Here is a 19,357-nt window from a genome sequence, read left to right as displayed (position 1 = left end):
GAAGAGTGGTTAAGCCTGGCCAACTGAACAGCTTTAGAGCCTGGAAAGGTGGAGGAATTGAAAGAATGAGATGCAGTAAACACAGCAGAGAATTGCATGCTGCTACAGTTGCCTCTGCTACTTTTCATGAGGCAATAAATCATCTTAGCCTACTGTAGTTGGTTTAGTTTTTGGTACATTCAGGACACTGCCAAATATATGGCCCAAAGACTGGATATAATACTGCATCTCTTCAAAAATTTAGTAAGCTGCTGAATGTCTTAAGTCCTTGTTTTGTGTAGAAAACATAACTTGCTAAAAAATCATATCTTTGGAGCATATAACAGTTCTGCTGCATTTATTTGCCAGCATCATTGCCAGACAAATGGCTAGTTCTACAGTTTTTCACTAAACTTTACATGCGATACAATCTACATAATGTTATACAAACTTAAGCAAAAAGAAAAAAATAAAAACATGTTTGCTTTTGTTTTATTTACTTTGATGTTAGATGATAACTTTCAGAATCTAGCAGAGATGGGAAGCTTCTTACAGCATATGGAGATTGTAGTTGACTTTGCCTCTTACTGTGTAGTTGCCACAAAAATGAGGCAAACATAGTTACCAGGAAAGATGTGYACATTCCTAAGCAATGATCATGGATGTGAGTTAGAGTAACTGGAAATACTTTTGCTAGGTGCATGTAGACTCATCCTATTTCATGTTCATTTTATGGCTTGTTTAGTTGACATGTGATAAGTAGCATGTGTGGGGTTTTTTTACATGATATCAGACTATGTGTACATAGTATCCTTTTTTGCCTTTAAAAATTAAAGAATCATGTTACAATGGATATATAGGTAGAGTTTTAGATGTTATTTTATGCCTTCTTTAAAAACTTAGAACCTGTTGCTTAGATTATGTTGTTGATTTTAATTTTTCTGACTTTAGAGTGTCATTAATTAAAGTTTAAAGGTATAATTTTTTAGCCATTTGCTTTTTCATGGTCATGCCAACATTCTGCCTTCTACTGATGCAGAGATTTATAATAGAAATTTTAAAGCTAGTCTGAATGAAGAGTGAATGGGAATATATGGGTGTGGAAGCACATACAGAATTACAGAAGAGGGGGTATAAAGGCGTGCAAGAACAGCAGGTGTTGATACTATCTAGATTAGAAGATCATTGAGGTCAGGGACTATCAGCATGAAGCAGGTATTAGCATCAGTGAGTGAAGTGTGTTTTCTTTTAAACTAAAATCACCTTCCTGTCCTATTTTGATTTCAATAAAAAGAGAACTTTGACTTGTTTCTGGACTCCCTGCTTAGGAGTGAACGGACTTTCAGGGCATACGTGTGTATGAAGCTGTTTTCTGCTTTCTTGATGTCAAGTGCATAAGGAGTCCAACTGCTATTGAAGTTGGCATTTGATTTAAATTATGTCTTAACTAGCCAAACACATTTAGCTTTGGTCAGTGAAATCCATGGTTATTCCTGGCTTGGTTAGCAGTCTGACACCCTAGAACCATTGAAGAAATGGCAAGTTGAGCAACTGTGTATATGAATATAAATTCTAAATTGATTGAGAAGGTGAAGACTGTATAGCTACTGAGCAGACCAAGATTGTTCACTTTATTTTTACTAGTTGATATTTRTATGTTAAGTTGATATTTTAATTATTTGTGGTTATTTATTTATTTGTGCGTTCTACTAACTTGTAGTTAGGCATTAGCCTGTTAAGTGGAAAAGTTACAATGCAGGAATCTCATCAATAAACCCCTTTGAAACTTTGATGAAATTCCCTGTCAGATGTAGTGTACCTTGTGTTGTAATGCATGTATCATTTTACCTTCAAGAAAAACAATTGAATACTTTTTTTGTGTGGTTTTTTTTTTTAACACTTTCTCAGGAAGGGCCTTTAAGACCTGTACTTGAATGCATTGATCTTGTCAGTAGTGAAGATGAAGAACCTAACAGCAGTTCTTATGCTCATGTGAGTATGTCATATCTTTAGACTTCTCATTTGAAAAAATAATTACTATTTCTTGTATATTTACCATCAACTACTCTTCCTGAAATAATTATGGGAGATATTTTGAAGAAGTAATAAATAAGCCAACATTTAAAATTTTAATTTTTATCTACTGTTGAGTGGAAGGCAAGGATGCTAACTCTTGGTTTTTTTACTTTTTCTCAGAGATTTTTTTACTTTCTTGAAGTTAACTCGACTTAGCTTTCATTGTTTTTCACAAGGGCAGTGAAAAAAAAAAAGGAAAGGAAAATGTCATTTTAGAAGTGACTTTATAGGTCAGTATGTCTGTTTTCTAGCCTGCAAATGTATCTGTCCTGCTTCCAGATCTTTTTTCTTCTAAAATGACTTTTATAAGTAGTTTATGGGTTAGAGGAGCTTATTCTAATGAAATGTGGTCTTAACTCAGCTTCACCTTTCCTGAGCTTTCCTAAGAATTTGCAAGTCAGAAGCATGTGGTTATCACCAAAACAACTCATGTATCCCCCAGGCTGATTGAGCCCAGGGGGCCTTCGTGAAAGGATGTGATGGGGCGTAAGCTGTTTGAATTGTTGTGGCAGCAGTGGTCCTCTCTTGACTTCTATTTTCCAGTGTTTCAGGAGAAGACATGTGCAACAAGCCTGGTTTTAATGGAAATGCAGATATTCTGTAAGTGCACAGGCTACTCTACTGTGACACTTACTAGAGCTGGTTGTGTTKCAGGAGCAAGCTAGTGTCCATCCCATGCCTCGTGCTAGAATAAGCTAATGACCTGCCTCTGCAAAGATTCTTAGAAGTTCTCTAGAGAACTGAGTTGGAGTGGTAATTACCAGTCTTCAGTTTTTCAGACAGGCCGTAGGTTGGCTTTGAAATCTGGAATCTTTTACCTACTTAAAAGGTTAAAAAAAAAGAAAAAAAAAATCTTGTAAGGATTTTTTTAAAAAATCTGTTGGAGGCTTGTTGAAAACTGAATGCAGTCATGGCTATCTCTTCCAGTGCTTTGGCAAAGCTAACATTGTTGATCTTTAATTGTCTTAAATATGTGAGAATTTTTTTTTTCATTTTAACATATGTTAAAACATAATTCAGTGTTACTGAATTGAAACTGAAAATTAGCAAGGTAGCTCATGGAACATAAGATTGGGGTATAACGGACTGAATTAAAATCCTGATGCTTGGGCATCACTTTTGACTGTATTAGTACCTGTTAGTTGCCTAACAGTTATCAAATAAGAGTTTAACTTTTCAATTATAGAGAAACATTAAACGTAAAGATCACATTGACTACCAGAAGGAAAGGGTTACGTCAACCTTGGATCGTCTGGCACGCCACGTTGAAGTAGAGAAACAGCAGAAAGAAGAGAAAAACAAAGCTTTTAAGGTACTGGAGCTTTTTTGTTTCAGTAGAAGTGCATAGTACTAGCCTTTGTAGTCACACGTGTGTTTGTTTTTACTGTTAAGTAAATTTAAAAGTGTGGGGTTTGTATTTTTAATTCACAGAAGTGAGCCACACCTGGAACTAGCAATCAGAGATTTTTACTTCTGGAGCGTTGGTTGAAATATAATAAAGACTGCCTGTTCAGTGACCTTTAATTAATGAATTCACTAGTCTCCTTGCATTTCCTAAAGAATAATTGCTAACCTCATGCAAACCAACAACAAAAGTTGATTCACTTCTTTTTGTACATAGCAGAGGGACCTTAGCATGAATGATTTTGGTGCTTAAATAACTGAACAGAAAAATGACAGTGATCACAACCATGCAGCAAATTTTAAGTTGTCTATCTGCTTTTGTCTGGAATTGCATACCGGACCAGGTTTTTGGAATACTATTTGCTATGTTAAATCTCTGTATTACATAATATTTTTATAATGGGACAGCGGTCATTTGAAAGGCGTGGATTTGTTTTTTGTGTAACAGTCTGGGAGGTGCAATCGATATTGCACCTTGTCAACAAGGACAAATGTGAAATCTTGCACTTGGGACAGAATTACTCCTTGCATTGATACAGGCAGGAGGTTGACTGCCTGGAAGGGCAGCTCCCCTGATGGACATAAGGCTCAAAAAGAGCCGGCAGTGTGCCATGGTGGCAAGTAAGGCCAACAATATCGTGGGCTGTTTTAACATGAGCACAGTTAGTAGATCAAGGGAAGGGATTATTCCCCCTTGGCACTTGTTAGCTCACATGCAATGCAATACTAACACTCAGTCTAAACTAGGGTCTTTCRCACTGCTCTGGGACTTTAGTAAGAACACTGTGCCTCTTAACCCTGGTAGTGGGGGTTGGTTGAGATCATGGGATTTTCCACAGAAAGAATATCTTGTAGCCCACTTCAAAGGATTTTGGCAGACTCACCCTGACTTTGATTCTCCAAAAGATAGCTGTGTTTTTCCACTTGGAAGAACATATGGTTTGTATTACTGAGCAAGTGAACTGTAATAAAAGTTTGCCCTCCTTTGTTGTCCCTTCTCTTGAGGTGTACCTGTTGCTAAATCTGGCAGTTCAAAAGCAGAACATCATACTGAGACTTACAGATCTTTCAAGATGCACATAAGGAAGAAGTCTTAGGATTTTTCTAGAATTGTCAAAATCAGACATTTTTTCATTTTGCAGATATTTTTAATCTGCCACAATAGAAACAAAGGGTTAAAAATAATCATTTTTTTATCAGTGCAAAAAAATATTCACCTGAAGCACTTTTTCCTCAGTTTTCAGGATATTTTAGAAGTTGCTTTGAAGTTGCCTTTTTCTTAATCGTAAGGTATACTATAGAAGGGGAAATGCTGTTGCTGCCAGTTCTGTCATTCGTTTAATTCACTATGTTAAGCTTCGTTGTAATAAGAATAGTTTTCAAGCTTGTGACCAAAGTTTAACTGGGGAGCTAAGTTTGTCTGGCTTTCGGAGACAAGAGGAAGTATGTTTGTCCAACCCTGGATCTGTCTTATTCAAAAAGGAAACTGTATGTCCCTCATGGATGCTCTGCTGTGCAAGAGCAAGGAGGTATGGCATCCTTTTTCATGTTCACAGCAGACAAACCTAGTATGGTAGTTGGTCACTCCTCAAATACCAGCTCATGATTCAGGGGAAGGAGGGAGTCTGTTTGTATTCCAGGGCCATGTAGCAGTTTATTCTTCAAATATAACAATATATTTTAAGTGAAATGATCCCCATGTCAGGCTTTGTCACTTTGCTCCCTGTCTGCAAGAGAAGTATTCTATACTTACTATCAGCAAGTGCGAGTCCAAATAAAAAATAAAAAAAGCCATCTTTTGAGGTAGGTTGCCTTAGGTCATATTGGATGTGTAGCTTTTTTTCTAGAGCTCTCTGTGAGAACCTAAAAGCACGGAGAGCAGTTTTTCTAATAATGAAGAGTAATTTTGCTTTGGGAAAAGCATGTACCTTTAAAAGGTGCCATAAAAGCTGAGGGCATGTGATACAGCAAGGTAATCTGTAGCTGCTCAAGCCTTAATGTAATATCTGTAACCAGTAATGGCTTTTGAAATTGAGCTGAAGGGATTTTTATGCCAAGGTGACTTTAACAGAAGGTCATGATAAGATGAGTTTTGGTCTTAATACTAATAATCAATTGCTAGACAGGTGTAGTCTACAGGATTGAAAGAGCTCTTCTAATGGATGCGCTAGAGGGGCAAAGTCTGTTCTTTCTCTGAGCAGGAATGCAGCTGAACTTGTCTCTAAAGTGTGCACCATGGTTGCTGAATAAGGAAAGATGTTGTTACCAGAAAACTGTATAGGAACTTCTATCACTAGGATGAATTATCTTGTACAGTCTAGGATTATTTATTATAAACTATTTTAAAATATGTTGTCTGGTCTAGCTGAGTATCCATGAGTCTAGGTTTTACTATTTCAGTGGAGAAAGTGTCACACCAGTGGAGAAAGTGTCACACCAGAGGAAACTGTAGTTTAGCTTATACTAATAGAATTAAGCTGACACTCCTATGAAGCATCCGTGCAGTGTAAGAAATACCTATATTGTAGGTATTTAAAGGTGCAATAGGCTGCTGCAAAGCACTGCATGTTCTTAGTGTTTTTTTTGCAATATACTAGGGAATCTATTACCGTCTGAAGAATACTTGAAATGCTCAAGGTGCATGTCTGTAATTTTCTTTAAGTCTGAGAGGACTTTTTATAAAGTTGACATGTCTTGTAATTTGTAACAGACTCTCTTTCTTCTTGAAAAAATAATCAAAAATAGCATCATGTTAGAGGAGGCCTATTCTTAAAATATATGTGAAGAAGCAGCACTGTCTACTGTGTCATTCAGATGTTCCCTAAATTAGGTGAGAGGAGAAGGAATTAATGTTTRTATTGCTATGATATAGTAGACTTTCTCTCTTGTTTTTTTTTTTTTTTTCAAAGATGGTACTTTGCACTTTCTGTTTTTTCATTATCTGTGGCATCCAGTTCTTGGGATTAAATATATATATATATATTTCTCATGATTTATTAGGAAAGTAGTCCACCGCAGTAATGTCAGTCAGAAGAGCATTGGATGTCGCTTCATCTTTTTTTTTTTTCCCTCATTCTGCTTCAGCTCATTATTTGCCAGTTTCTTGTTGCTACATATAATTTTCTTATCCTTGTTTGTTGTGATCTCCAAACAACTTTTTTGTCRTCTCCTTTTTTTGAACAACAACATTCTTTAAAAGAGTTTCTGCTTATCTGCTTTTACTCCCCCAAAAGTCAGGTGTTCATCACCTTATCTGGAGCCAGCAAATGAAGTCTCTAGAATGTAAAAACTGCTGTATTAATATTGTGGACCTATAGCAGAGAAGACTTCTCAGCCATATGCTATGGTTTTCAGTGCTACCATATGCTATCTATCAATGATTCTTTCTGTAGTACAATAAGTAGATTTTCAATGAGTTCCTGTACTATGAGGTATCCTTCTGTTTATCTTGACATTAATGGTGTGAAGATCAAGACCTGAGATATAACGCAGACCACATTCATAAGGAACGATTGCTGTTGCTAATCAAACTCTGGAAAATGTTGTGCTGGTGCAAGATGCCAAAAGGCAGAAAAGAGTCTAGCTAGCCGAATAATTTGTGTAGTTGTTATCCTGTATGGTACCACCAGGGATATTACAAGAATGGAGGGCCTATATACCGTGGGATGGTGTATGTGCTGCCCTGGGAAGTAACTTACTGTTCTACAAAATGTATGCCAGACTGAACACAAGCAGCCTGTAGATGTTAGCTGTCACATGCAAAATGTACCTTAAGTTTTCTTCACTACTGGTACTGCAAGGTGCTAGCGCTAGATCCCTCTGCAACACATGAATATTTTTAAGTGCAGTGCTTGCATTTGAGATGTTCACAAATGTTTCTGTTGTGTACTTTCAGGTGCTCTTTCTGATCTGATGTCTTTTCAGGAACTACAAATATAAAAAACCCTATAATTCTGTGATTGTTCAGGCAGTGACTGGACTGTAGCTTAACTGCCCTGACCACTAACAGATAGCATACTGTATTTTTGCTGTAGCAGTAAGTACATTTTTAAAAGTGAGACGCACATTTTTCTCGTACCATTTTCATGCTTTTTGGTTCTTTGACATGTAACCTTTGACATAAAGATAAGAAGGCTAATAGGAGCAGATGCAGGTTTCAGGGATTGTGAGATCTCAGTGTATACATCTAGYATGTATAGAAGGGAGCCAGGAAAATGTCAGCTAGACAAAACTGCATTGGTGCTGCACACAAATTGAGGTCCTGTTCTTTCCCRTAGTCAGACTGTCTTATAATGGCATGGCAGTATATAGTTGATATTGAGGTGGGGAAGTGGGCTCCTGTAGATATAAGGCCAGTGGGTTAAAATGGGATGTAGCAAATTCAAGTTAGTGTGTTTTTGCTTGGTAGCTGGAATAACCTTGGGTGTACATACCATAGTTAGCCTTGACCCAACTGAGAAGTAAGAGCTAAATAAGTCATGGTAACTCATGAAACCTGGGGAAATATTTTCTGTCTGCAGTTTCTAGCGCAGGTTTTTATTTTTCACTTAAACAAAAGACATTTTATGACAGCAAGAACAGGCTGCTGGCAAAATATTAGGAAAAGCTTTTTCTCATTTGTTTTTCCTTCTATTGTTATTTGTTTCTTTTTATAATCTTAAAATTCTTCTTGCTTATGTTTGTGCTTCAGAAACTATAGATGTGTCAGAAGTAAATTGCTTGACTCTTTTTCTATAAAGTATTTATTTTCTGAATAGATGTTGTATAAAAATATATAGCTAGAAGATGGTGTTCTCATGGGCTTAGCTGTCCATATGAAAACCCAAACTGTCTTTTGTTAGTTTTCTCAGATATAATTTGTATGCAAAGACGAATTTATTTCTTTAACTTCCAATTTGGTCCGTCTAGCCAAATCAAGTTGTATTATTTAGAAATGCCTCAGAGGAAATGCATTTTGATTGACTGTGATATTACTGGAGGGTTTTTTTCTTTTCTTTTTCTTTTCTGTATTATAGGTACTAATGCTGATAATGAAAAAAAAAACAATGTTACAGCTTTTACTGAGGACACAAAAATTAATATTCTGTTTTTATTATTTTATTCTATTTTATTCCATCTATATTGTGTTATATGAAAGTCAGTCAAATGGTTCTAAGGTTTTTTCCTTAAGTTTTTTTTTTTCCTTAAAGGTCCATATAAGTTTTGAAAGTTTAATTTCATATGCATACCTGACCTTTTTTTTTCCCCTCAATTTAATGCCCCCTTTGCCTGATACATTTTCTCCTTCAGGAGAAAGTTGATTCCCAGTATGCTCATGGACTGCAGGAACTGGAATTTATTCGGGGACATAGTGACACAGAAGCTGCAAGATTATGTGTGGACCAGTGGTTAAAAATGCCAGGTAACAATAGGAATGATGGGATTTCAAATTTATTATAAGGATTGACAGATTAATAATATATAAATAAATAAATACATTAGAGGAGTAATAAGCATTTATTCAAGTAATTTGAAATTAGATTTTAAGTTATACATTTTCTAAATCACAGCTAATTCACTTGAAAATGATTATTTCCAAGTGCTGCATTGCAGAATGGAACCTGCAGTAGTTAGTTTAAGCAGTACTGACACTGAACTTATATGTGGTTCTACTATGTAACCAAATCTTCCAATACCAACTTTTTTCAGTATAAACATTTGAAAGTTCCTATACACTGTTTTCCATAAAAACTGTTCTTACAATGTCATGTTGCTTAGTGAATTTAATATGCTAAGTATGAAGGACACTAAGGTAGTGTCCTTAACAAGCAAAGTTGCTAGAAGGAAAAATATTACTATGTAAGTGCTACTCAGGAAAACATGCCATTGTAAAGAAGTATGATTTCAGAAAGTTGAATCAATTTAAAATACTGCCACTGAATTGCATATAGTACCTTGAATAGGAAACAGCGTCATTATGCATGAATCTGGACGAAGGGTGTCAAAGTGATAGAAAATTSATCATGCTGGGAATTGAAAAGATAGATACTTCAGCTGAAAAAGCAGACTTCTTTGTTGTAGGATTGCATTACATATTGCTACTGTGCTTTTAAGAATCAGTTTAACCTGAATTGTAAGTGCTTCAGGGTGTGGCTTTTTAAAAGCCTCTGTAATTGAGATTCTGGTGAAATGCTTTGTTTTATAATACAGGTCTCAAACCAGGCACCATTAACAGTGGAAGAAAGGGTATTTATCAGAGGGCARGTCAGATGCCAACCAACAGCAGTCCAATTTCTTGTCCTGTAATGAATTGTAACAGAAAGTTTGATAATGGGCATCTTCTCCTAGGTCACCTGAAAAGGTAAGGCTATAGAGCAAGATTTCAGTGCTAGAAATAAGTTCAAGAATATTCTTTTATTATTAAGACATCTACATCAAATCTATTTTAAGCTCCCTGTGGTAACAAAATTCTATCTGAAGAGAAGATAAATCTGAAATGAATTTTATAGATGATGTGAGGATCATCTTTTTTTGCATTCAGAATTGATTTATTGATTTCATCCTCTGGTTAAGCATTTTTAACATTTGTTTTTTGGAAGAACAGAATTTCTGTGCTCCAATTATGTTGATTTTTCTTCTAAATTTGAAAAAGAGCAAAATGTTAAGATATAATTAAATGCCTAAAAGCTGTATAAACTTGATGGTAGAGTAAAAAAGTTATCCCTAATGAAGGGAAAATGAATAGAGATTAGCTATTGACAAGCCATTTGTCCATTGCTGATTGCTGCTAGTCAGCACTTACTATTTCTGGGATCAATTCCATCAGGTCCTGTGTTCTGACTAGTACGTATATCACAAGGAAGATAAGGTGAGAAAATAAGAGGAGATTAAAAAAGATCCATCCTTGGGAAACTGAGGCTTCATTAGTTCCTTGTTTTTGAAAACAATTTTAATCCTCTGCAAATAGACCATTCAATAGGTAAGCTTCAAAAAGAGTCACCTCTGTGTGGGATGTTGTGACTAATACGGCTAATGTTAGGTGAATTTTACAATTGTAATTGATAGGCTTTTGTCCTAGAGCTTCAAAAGACATATTTTTTCCCTTTAAAAACATTTTCACATTAAAGTATTTTGTAGAGGAGATTAGTTTGTTAATTATTTCTTCCTCTATAGGTTTGATCATTCTCCTTGTGACCCAACAATTACATTACATGGACCTCCAAATAATGCTGTTGCCTGTGTGATATGCTGCAAAAGATTTTCGACCTCTCAGCAGTACAGTGATCATCTTTTATCTAAGGCAAGATCACAAGGATAAGTAATTTACCTGTCTGAATGCAATAGAGAGTTTTCAAGACCCCAAATTATGCATAATTTTTCTTCTAATCTTCTTTCTCTCCCTTCCACTCATTCAGTCTTCCAAAAACATTTTTTTTAATGTGGCTGTATTTCAGACACTTGGGGTATCCTAACCATACTCCATAAAATCTGATAATTAGGTTGTACTCTGCAATTTACTGTGAGAGAACTGTAGTTCTGTCTTGAAACTTTTTGTCCCTCTTTGTACTTGTTTTGGTAGGACAAAATGTATTGGTGTTATCAAAAAGTATTCCTTTTTTTGCATCTCTAAAACTATTAAAAATAAAGACAAGAAGTTAAAGTAAGTGACAATGGAGAGGAAGCAGAAAGGACACAGGAAAGAGATGCAACAGAATGAGGAAAGACTCTGATTTAACTGTTTCTTCCCTGTCCCCAGACTCTCTGTTGACAAGTGTGTCTACAGTTACTCACTAGTTAACTTGCAGAATGGAGTAGGATAATCCAACATTTGAGCATTCATTTGAATATAAACTAACAGGATTTGCTACTGCTGCTGTTGTTCCCTCCTTCCATTTTGTTCATGTCTTTATTATATTCTCCACCTGTCTTTCCCTTAGGTTTATTATGTACCACTGTAAAATTTCAGTTCAGTGAAAGATGCTTAGGTGTTATCTTTGGGRTGCTTGGCCTTATTTAGCAGGCTGGTGTTTAAATGGATAATGGATAGCAGTTTCAAAGCTGAGTATTTTAATCACCAACCAAATGTGGACCCACTTAGCCTATTAAAATCAAGGGAAGTTTTAGATATTTTGAAACTTAGGCTGCTTGTAGCTCATTCGTGTTCATACCTGACAAGCTTGAAAGATTATGCCATAGTTTGTCCCTGTTCTTTTTACATTTCTTCCAGTTGCATGCTTTTGGTATGCCTAGGGGCATCAACAGAAGTTATTAGACAAGTTTGGTGAAAGGGAGTGGCTCTTGCAACAGGCATAAAGATGGGCTAATATTGATGTGAAGAGATGGGCAGGTAATTCTAAACGAAGTTGTAGAAGAAAGCTTGTCAGGAGGATTCTGTGGAAGGCAGAAGAAAGGAGGAATAAGCAGAAGCAGAGTGTCAGAAGCAGAGCTAACAGATTTTTGCCCTGAAGGTAGAGATTTGCAGTTGATGTAGAAGGCAAAGGGGGTGAAGGGAGTAAGAGAGACAGGATTTGAAAAGTACAGGACTTTGATGAGAGTCGCAGGCCTCTCAAGCTACTCTGGGGAGTGGTGTTTTGAGAAGATGGAGGTAAGACTAGAGAAGAAACAAAGCAATGTACCAGGAAAGCCTTCTGTTGTAGTGACAGAAAGAGAGCTTTTACAGAGAGCCTGGGTAGAGGCACTAGATAAGAATTGGTGCAGTTTAAATATAGTCTTTAGTTCTGGGGGAAGTGTAGTTGCTACCAGTGGTGCAGAAGGAGGGAACAGAAAACTTGCCAAAGTGGCAAGGATGAGTAATTGAGTTAAGTGAGGCAGGTTGTCCAGTCCCCTCTCTCTCAAGCTGAAGTTCATAACAGTAGGCTGTTGGTAAACATAGATGGGGTGGCTGGAAACCTAGGAGAGAAGAATATTGCCATGGAGGGGAAGAGGAAGGGAAAGACATGAAGAGAGATGGGACTGATTTGTTGTCTTCATATTTTCCCTAACCAGACCATTTTATATTCCAGCTAAATGAAAATGATGGACATAGAAAAGATCTCCCTCCTCAGCTTATTCAGTGTTATGCATGCCCAAACTGCTTCCTGCTCTTCACTATAAGAGATGAATGCTTGCAGCATATGTCTGGAAAGAATCACTTCCTCCAGTTTTTTAAATTGAGTGGTATGTTGCAACTTAAGTGTACTGCTTTTCATTCTTTCTGATAACTGATCCTGACAGTGTGAAGTGATTTATGTTTTTCTGTTGTGTTTAAAAAAAAGTCTAAATTTTTTTTAATGAATTCATATTTTTCTCTTGAGATTTTATGTGTGGTTAAGTTCTGTAGGAGATGTTTTTAAATTCATGTTTTTGTACATCACTGATCCCTCTATTACAATTGCTATACTGAGAAGCAGACTCTCCCGTATCCTTTTACTGTCAGATATCTCACATAAGCTTCCTGCAGTGACCTGATCTGTCCTAAATTGGTTTGCACTTAAAGTATTGAAAGAAGCACAGACCAAACCACATACATATTTCTTGTGAATGTAACCAGACTGACTGTGATGTTCCTGCCCCCTGCTGTTCTGTCTGGAGGTTATTTTCTTGGTGTATGTCTTCAGCATACCTGATGGAAAAGATCTGTGGAAGTTTCTTCTCTGTATAAGTACAAGTTCTGGTCAGATGCCTTGCATGGGCTGTATTGCTACTGAAGGCTAAACTGTTGACTCTGCTGGTAGCTGGTAGCATCCTGAACCATACATACTAGATTTCCCAGATGTCTGATCATGATTTTGGAAAATGGTCAGTGACCTGTCAGGCTGAGTTACCAACCATCCTAGCTGTACTGACTTTTTAGCTTTGACATAAGCTACAGCTATTAAAGCATTTAGTTTAATGTTAGGTAAATGGTTTAGAGAGGTGAGACATAAGTGGAGTTGACTTCATTTTAGATACTGTAACTTGCAGGATAAGCCTACGTGGCTGACAGGCTTACTATAGTTGATGTTCATAACAATATGTGCTGCTACTTCTTTCCTTCCTTCAGAGTGCCTGCAGCAAGTGTGAGGTAAAAACAGGCTTTGAAGGAAGCTTCCTGCAAGTTGAGTATGGCTGCCCTAAATGACAGCCAGCTGCCCAGTTCTGAGTTCTTATGTATTTTAAATCTAATGTATTTTTATTCTCAAATAGATTATTAATTCTCAATATGTTTGTTAGAAATTCCATGAAGATCAGTCTGTAGTTTTTTAGAAAGATTACTGGTGACCTGTAATTAAAAGCGCAGAAAGGGCAGTTTTCTTCTTTGAAGATGGGTAGCACTTAATCATACACAGAACAAAAAACAGAAATGCTCTTTTTTCCCCTTTGCATTGGTAGATAGGTCTTCATGATTTGATATCCTCAACATAGTTTGTAAGATCCGGCAGTTAAATTAGTTGAAACATCTATCTTCAAATTACCTTCTACTGGTCATTACATCTTACTATAAATGAAGAATTTACCTCCTAAGATGCAGAATACTGACAGCAATTATAACATTCAGAAGTCATTTCCTATTCTCTTTTCATTAGAAAACTTTTTATTCTACTACCTGGAGTTAGACATTGAGTATGTACCCAGCACAACAAAGCAATCCTGCACCTATAAATTTAAGGAGGGGGTGGAAGGTCAAATATATGGGAACTTTAGGTTTTTGTAGATGGAGAGAAAGTAGGTCAGTAAGGATGTTTGTGAGAGACATCTGATCTGAACTTGTAGAAGGAGGACAAGGGCAGTCAGTCAATGAATAAGAAGAAACAAGGTGCTAACAGATTCAGACATGAGATTATTTAACACATTAATGCAATTTGTTAGTTAATGCCAGTTTGTTAAATTACTGCAGTTTTACTTAAAACTTGCATTGCGCAGAAACTGTGGCTCAGCTCACCCGTTGTAACTTGATGTCTAACCCCTGTGACTAGCAAGCACAGTTGTAGCTATGCGCTCTGAGAGCTGAAAAGCTATGGAAGGACTCTTTAATATGTGGTTGCCCTTTCTACCATTCCCTGTTACAGATGAAACAAATACTGGCCTTCCTCTGCCTTTCCCATCCTATGCAAAGAAGCTCCTGATATCTCTGTGCAAAGAGGTCCCCTTCCAAGTAAAGTGTATATCCTGCTACCAGATATTACGCTCACATATGGAATTAACAGCTCATTTCAGGTTTGTAAGAGACAACTGTCTTTATGATATGAACATCCATAGGTAATTATTATTAATAATAATGGTATTATTATCCACAGATAAATAATGGATAGATGTGTGTTTATAGGAGTGTTGGTGGATTTTGGTGTGTCCAGGAYCATCTGAATGTTGACTATGAGGGGAGACTATCCCCAAAACAACACGCTCTCCATGTATTTCCTTATTCCACACGATCCACTGGAAAATGCTAATTAAACTCTATATTCTTTTTTTGTTATTTTCTRTACAGAGGGCTACAGAACTTTCTTGATCTCTATTCCACTATGTTTAAGTTGTCAACTTTTAATTTATAAAACATACTGAATCAACAACATAAGCATACATCTCAATGGTAGTTTTGAAATTAATACTTTATTCTTTTTAAAGCACAGAGACTTAGAGAATAGCTAAGCACTGTATATTTTTGTTGACAAGTTAATAGGCCARCTAAAGTATACAGAGGACACTATTTCCACAGCCTAATTGCTGTAGCTACTAGGGAATATTTCAAAGTACCTCTGAAAACTTAAAGTTTCAGGTTATGATACAAACTTTTTTTTTTCCTTCTGTCCAATCTAGAACACGTTGTCGTAATTCTGGCCCCATGGCACTGTCAAAGAAGAGCATCTCCCAAGTTGCAGAAATATTTAAAACAAAAGGTCACTGTGAGAACTGTGATAAGCTGTTTGCTGATGAGGATCAGATCACTCAACATAAGCAAAGCACTCAACATAAAATTAAAGTTATTTCTACAATGGAAGAGTCTATCTTGACGTTCTGTCATATCAATGAAAAAAATAAAAATCCATCTCATTTGCGTCATATTGTAGATCGGTCCAGACCACTACTTAAAAGGCCCTTGACTTGGACTGAATCCGCTGATGAAAGTAAATCTACTCCTTCAAAACGGAAAAGTGATTTAAAAGGTAAAAATGAAGGTCATGTTGCAAACCAAAGTCAAAGTAGCGCTTGCAAAGTAAAAGCCTGGTTTTGTGAATGTCTTCAAAAGTTTCTTACAGAAGAGTTGGTAGAAAAACACATTTTATCAGCAAACAGGATCTGTCACAAGTGTGCTGTGTGTGGAAAACTTGCYGAAAATTCAAGCATTATCCGCCTGCATATGAGTCGATTCCATGGGGGAGCACACTTAACTAACTTTATTTTCTGGTGCAGAGCATGCTCTGTAGATCTCCTTAGAGAAGAGGATATTATGGGACATGTAACTGAATTTCATGGTGGACATAGTTACTATTATGAGCAAGAAGCTCTAGAAGATGAACCTATGCCCTCTGCTTCTGGCACAGCATGCAGTTCCTCAACTGAAAGGAAAGACTGTATTCCTAGTCCTGTGGAACTCTCCCCTGAAAGAAATCCTGTTCTGGGAAAATGGCAATGCCATATTTGTGAGGAAATGTTTGACTCTGAAGACAGTGTTAAACAGCATTGCATGTCTTTAGAAAGCCATGAATTTCACAGGTATTGCTGTGGCTTATGCAAAAATCACTTTCGGAAAGTAGGAACGCTACAGCGGCACTGCCAAGAGCATCATAATCAGGAGATGCAGATTAAGTACTTCTGTGGCCTCTGTGGCAATCTTTTCTTTGACATGGAGGAAGAATTTCTAATCCATTATAAGGAGCTTCATAGCATGGACTATGCATTTGTGCCAGAACAAATGGAAGTAACAATAAAAAAAGAAGATGACTTCCTCCCAGTAGAAAAAGGAGATTACTTAACCTGTGGTTGCCGGACAAATTATGTCTCCAGAATAAACAGGAGGAATGATTATGTGAATTGTCAGAAGGTCATGCTGCAAAAAGGAAGCTTATGGTTTCGCTGCTGCTTCTGTTCTGCAACTGCACAGAATTTTGCTGATTTGAACAGTCATCTCAATAGTCACACATCGGTGAAGCGTAATGAAGAGATGTATGTTGTTAGATGTGCTGCATGCAACAAAAACTTCCATGATCTTCCGAGTGCCCATCAGCACTATCACATGAAACACTGCTTCTTGCAGAAACCAGATATATCGAATCTTTCAGCAGAATCAGAAAATACATTATTCAAGTTCACAGCCAGCGGGGCTTGTGTTGATAAAAAACCTGACAAACTAAAGTTTCCAGCATATCCATCTAAGGCTCAGGAAAGCCATCARTCTCTTCYTCTGCAGGGACCAATACAYGGAAAGAAAGAAAAAAAAGAAAACTCAGCACACTCTGAAGAACCTAGTGAAGGTTTGTTGAATTTCTTTGTTGTTCTTTTTTACAGTAGAAAAAATCTTACTGTCTTAACATGCTCTGTTTGAATGTCAGTGCAAGTCTGTTTGATATACGTTGCTGCTCAAAGTTGCCATTTGACTTCTCAGAATTTAAGTTTCCAGAACTTGAACTCAGCACTTTATTGCTACATGCCTTAAGCATGAGGTCTTTCAAATAGGAAAGCAAGGAGAATTGAGAGCCTTGGGACTGAAACATGTCATTGTCAAATAGTGTGGGAGCGTAATTTGTGATTAAAGATTTATGATTAAAGGAAGATGATCAAGGATCCCAAACAGAGATTGAACTCCTACAAATGCAAAAACGGTCTATAATACGCACACATTCAAGAGAAACTTACCTCCTTTGCATATATAAATATTATGAGATTGATAGGATTGCCCACACAAGAARGTACTGTTATAACACTGTCTTCTGAGTTGCCTTTACCTTGCAAAAAATAATTTCAGCTGAGTATTTCTATTCTCAGTGTTTTTGCTTTTTTCCTTTTTAAGAATGACTTCAGCGTGATATCTTACGTGTTCGAGAGGAAGTATCTTATGTGTTCAAAAATTGAGAGTTTTTTAATTATTGTGTCTTAAATAGCTTTTAAGCAAAAGATTGACACTTACACTTTTTGCTCTAGAACTAATGTAYTTCTAAATGTTTTACACGCCTTTGYATGTATAAGATGTTAAATGTCGCAGGCACTTGCCATGATAGAGTGTACACAGTTGAACGATAAATGTACTGTCAAAGGCCCCAGTGCAGGCTGTCTGCCTACCACATCTATCTCTGCACCATCATATCACTAGATCTTGTTGTGCCTTCTGTCTGATTTGTGCATTACTAAATGCTGCTTCACTTGGTTTAAAGACCATGCTGAAACAGTGCAGTCATTAAATAGGATAATCTTTTATAACTTTCATCTTAGATAGCAGTTAAATATATGGATTTTTAAAAGCATATCTGAGTTTATGTGTATAGGCTGACTAGAAAGTCAGATAAACTTAAAATGCATCCTTTTTATCCCATTGAAGACAGTGAACTTCCTGATTTTGACTACCTGAGCACCATGACTCACATTGTGTTGGTGGATCTGGACAACTGGGGAAGCTTATTCACGCAGCTGCCGGCTAACCTGAACCAAGGGACATTTATCTGGGGCTTCCAAGGTAAAAAAATGKTTGAAGGAAATAGGAGGAAGAGATTAACACAAGTCCACACAGATACTTGAGCAGAAATTCTTTGCATCTGAGAGAATGTTGAACAGGAACAAGTGGCCAGTAGGGCCTCTTAAGTCACAAAGACATAGGCACTGTGTAACAGAAGTGATTTTGAACTTCTCAAATTCAGTCTTAAACTCTTCTGTGTTTCTTATTTCTTAGAATATTGTTCCAATTTTGCTTAAACAGTTTAGAAGTCTTTGTGGGTTCTCTGCTGAACTTAGGCTATATCGTGTTTTTTATAGTTGTTAGGAAACCCATAATATTTGGAGATTATTTTCTTTATAGATATTTTCCAACTCCCAAATCCCCATCATACATACATACATACATACATACATACATACATATATATGTATGTATGTATGTATGTATGTATGTATTTTAGTCCCAAAAGACATGATTTTAAATTCTTGTACTTAAATTAGTTCCATTTCTGACTTGCCCTTGAGGATGCCCCAGTCATGCTGTATTCCTGAATAAGTTTATCGCAATTTGGAAGATACCAGTAGTATTACAAGGTGACTGATGGAATTCACCCTGCTAAAGTTTTCTAAGAACACTTCTCAAGAAGCTGGCTAGTAGCATCTCATTAACTTGATACTTTCTATTACCTGACTGTTCTTAAGCCAGTCACTTGTGTGCCTCATACTCTTGCTACTGTGTCTGCCTTTTTTTTTTTCCTCCTCTGTAGTACATTGAATACGTCAGTAAAGTCCAGATAAAGAACAGCTTTCAAAGATCTATTGTCTGGAACTTGCATCATCTTACCAAACAGACTTGCAAGAATTGTCTGGCATGTTTTATCTTTAGTAAACCCCGTTGTGTTACATGCTCTTTTTACTTAATATACTTGATTACCTCTTCCTTCAAAACATGTACTGAAAGTTTGCAAGCTGCTGAGGTCAGACAGAAAGGCTTGTTGATGCCTGAACCACTTTTTTTCTCTTCTTAAAGCAGCCATTCCCTTTAGCTGATGAAGGCAGCACAGGAGTTGTATGTGCATTTATTAATGTGAGTTCTTTAAACAGCCAGTCAGCCATGCTGCAGGACCTGTGGTCTAATATGTGATTGTTCAGGCATTCTGGAATGGGATCCTCTGATCTCCTGAATTAAAACTTGTCTCTGCACTCCTTGACTTTTAACAGTATTGTGATTTGGGTTTGTTTTTGTTTTTGATTTTGTTTGCTTGTTTGTGTTTCTTTCTTTCTTTCTTTCTTT

General features: G+C 36.7%; 1 protein-coding gene across 1 annotated transcript in view; it reads left to right on the top strand.

The window, feature by feature from the left end:
• Positions 1-1,185: 1,185 nt before the first annotated feature.
• Positions 1,186-19,357, top strand: part of ZNF451 (zinc finger protein 451) — a 34,147-nt gene continuing 15,975 nt past the window's right edge. Inside the window, exons 1-10 of the mRNA XM_085324896.1 lie at positions 1,186-1,194; positions 1,888-1,971; positions 3,242-3,367; positions 8,749-8,860; positions 9,649-9,799; positions 10,612-10,738; positions 12,462-12,615; positions 14,487-14,634; positions 15,235-16,889; positions 17,951-18,085. Of these exons, the coding sequence (XP_085181022.1) occupies positions 1,186-1,194; positions 1,888-1,971; positions 3,242-3,367; positions 8,749-8,860; positions 9,649-9,799; positions 10,612-10,738; positions 12,462-12,615; positions 14,487-14,634; positions 15,235-16,889; positions 17,951-18,085 (2,701 nt within the window). The remainder of the gene's footprint in view (positions 1,195-1,887; positions 1,972-3,241; positions 3,368-8,748; positions 8,861-9,648; positions 9,800-10,611; positions 10,739-12,461; positions 12,616-14,486; positions 14,635-15,234; positions 16,890-17,950; positions 18,086-19,357) is intronic.

Source organism: Rhea americana, unplaced genomic scaffold, assembly GCF_003343005.1.
Source record: "Rhea americana isolate MKP2758 unplaced genomic scaffold, rheAme1 scaffold_94, whole genome shotgun sequence".
In the NCBI taxonomy this organism is placed as follows: domain Eukaryota; kingdom Metazoa; phylum Chordata; class Aves; order Rheiformes; family Rheidae; genus Rhea; species Rhea americana.
Note: the sequence above shows the minus strand (reverse complement) of the source record. Positions and strands in the feature narration are given on the sequence as shown.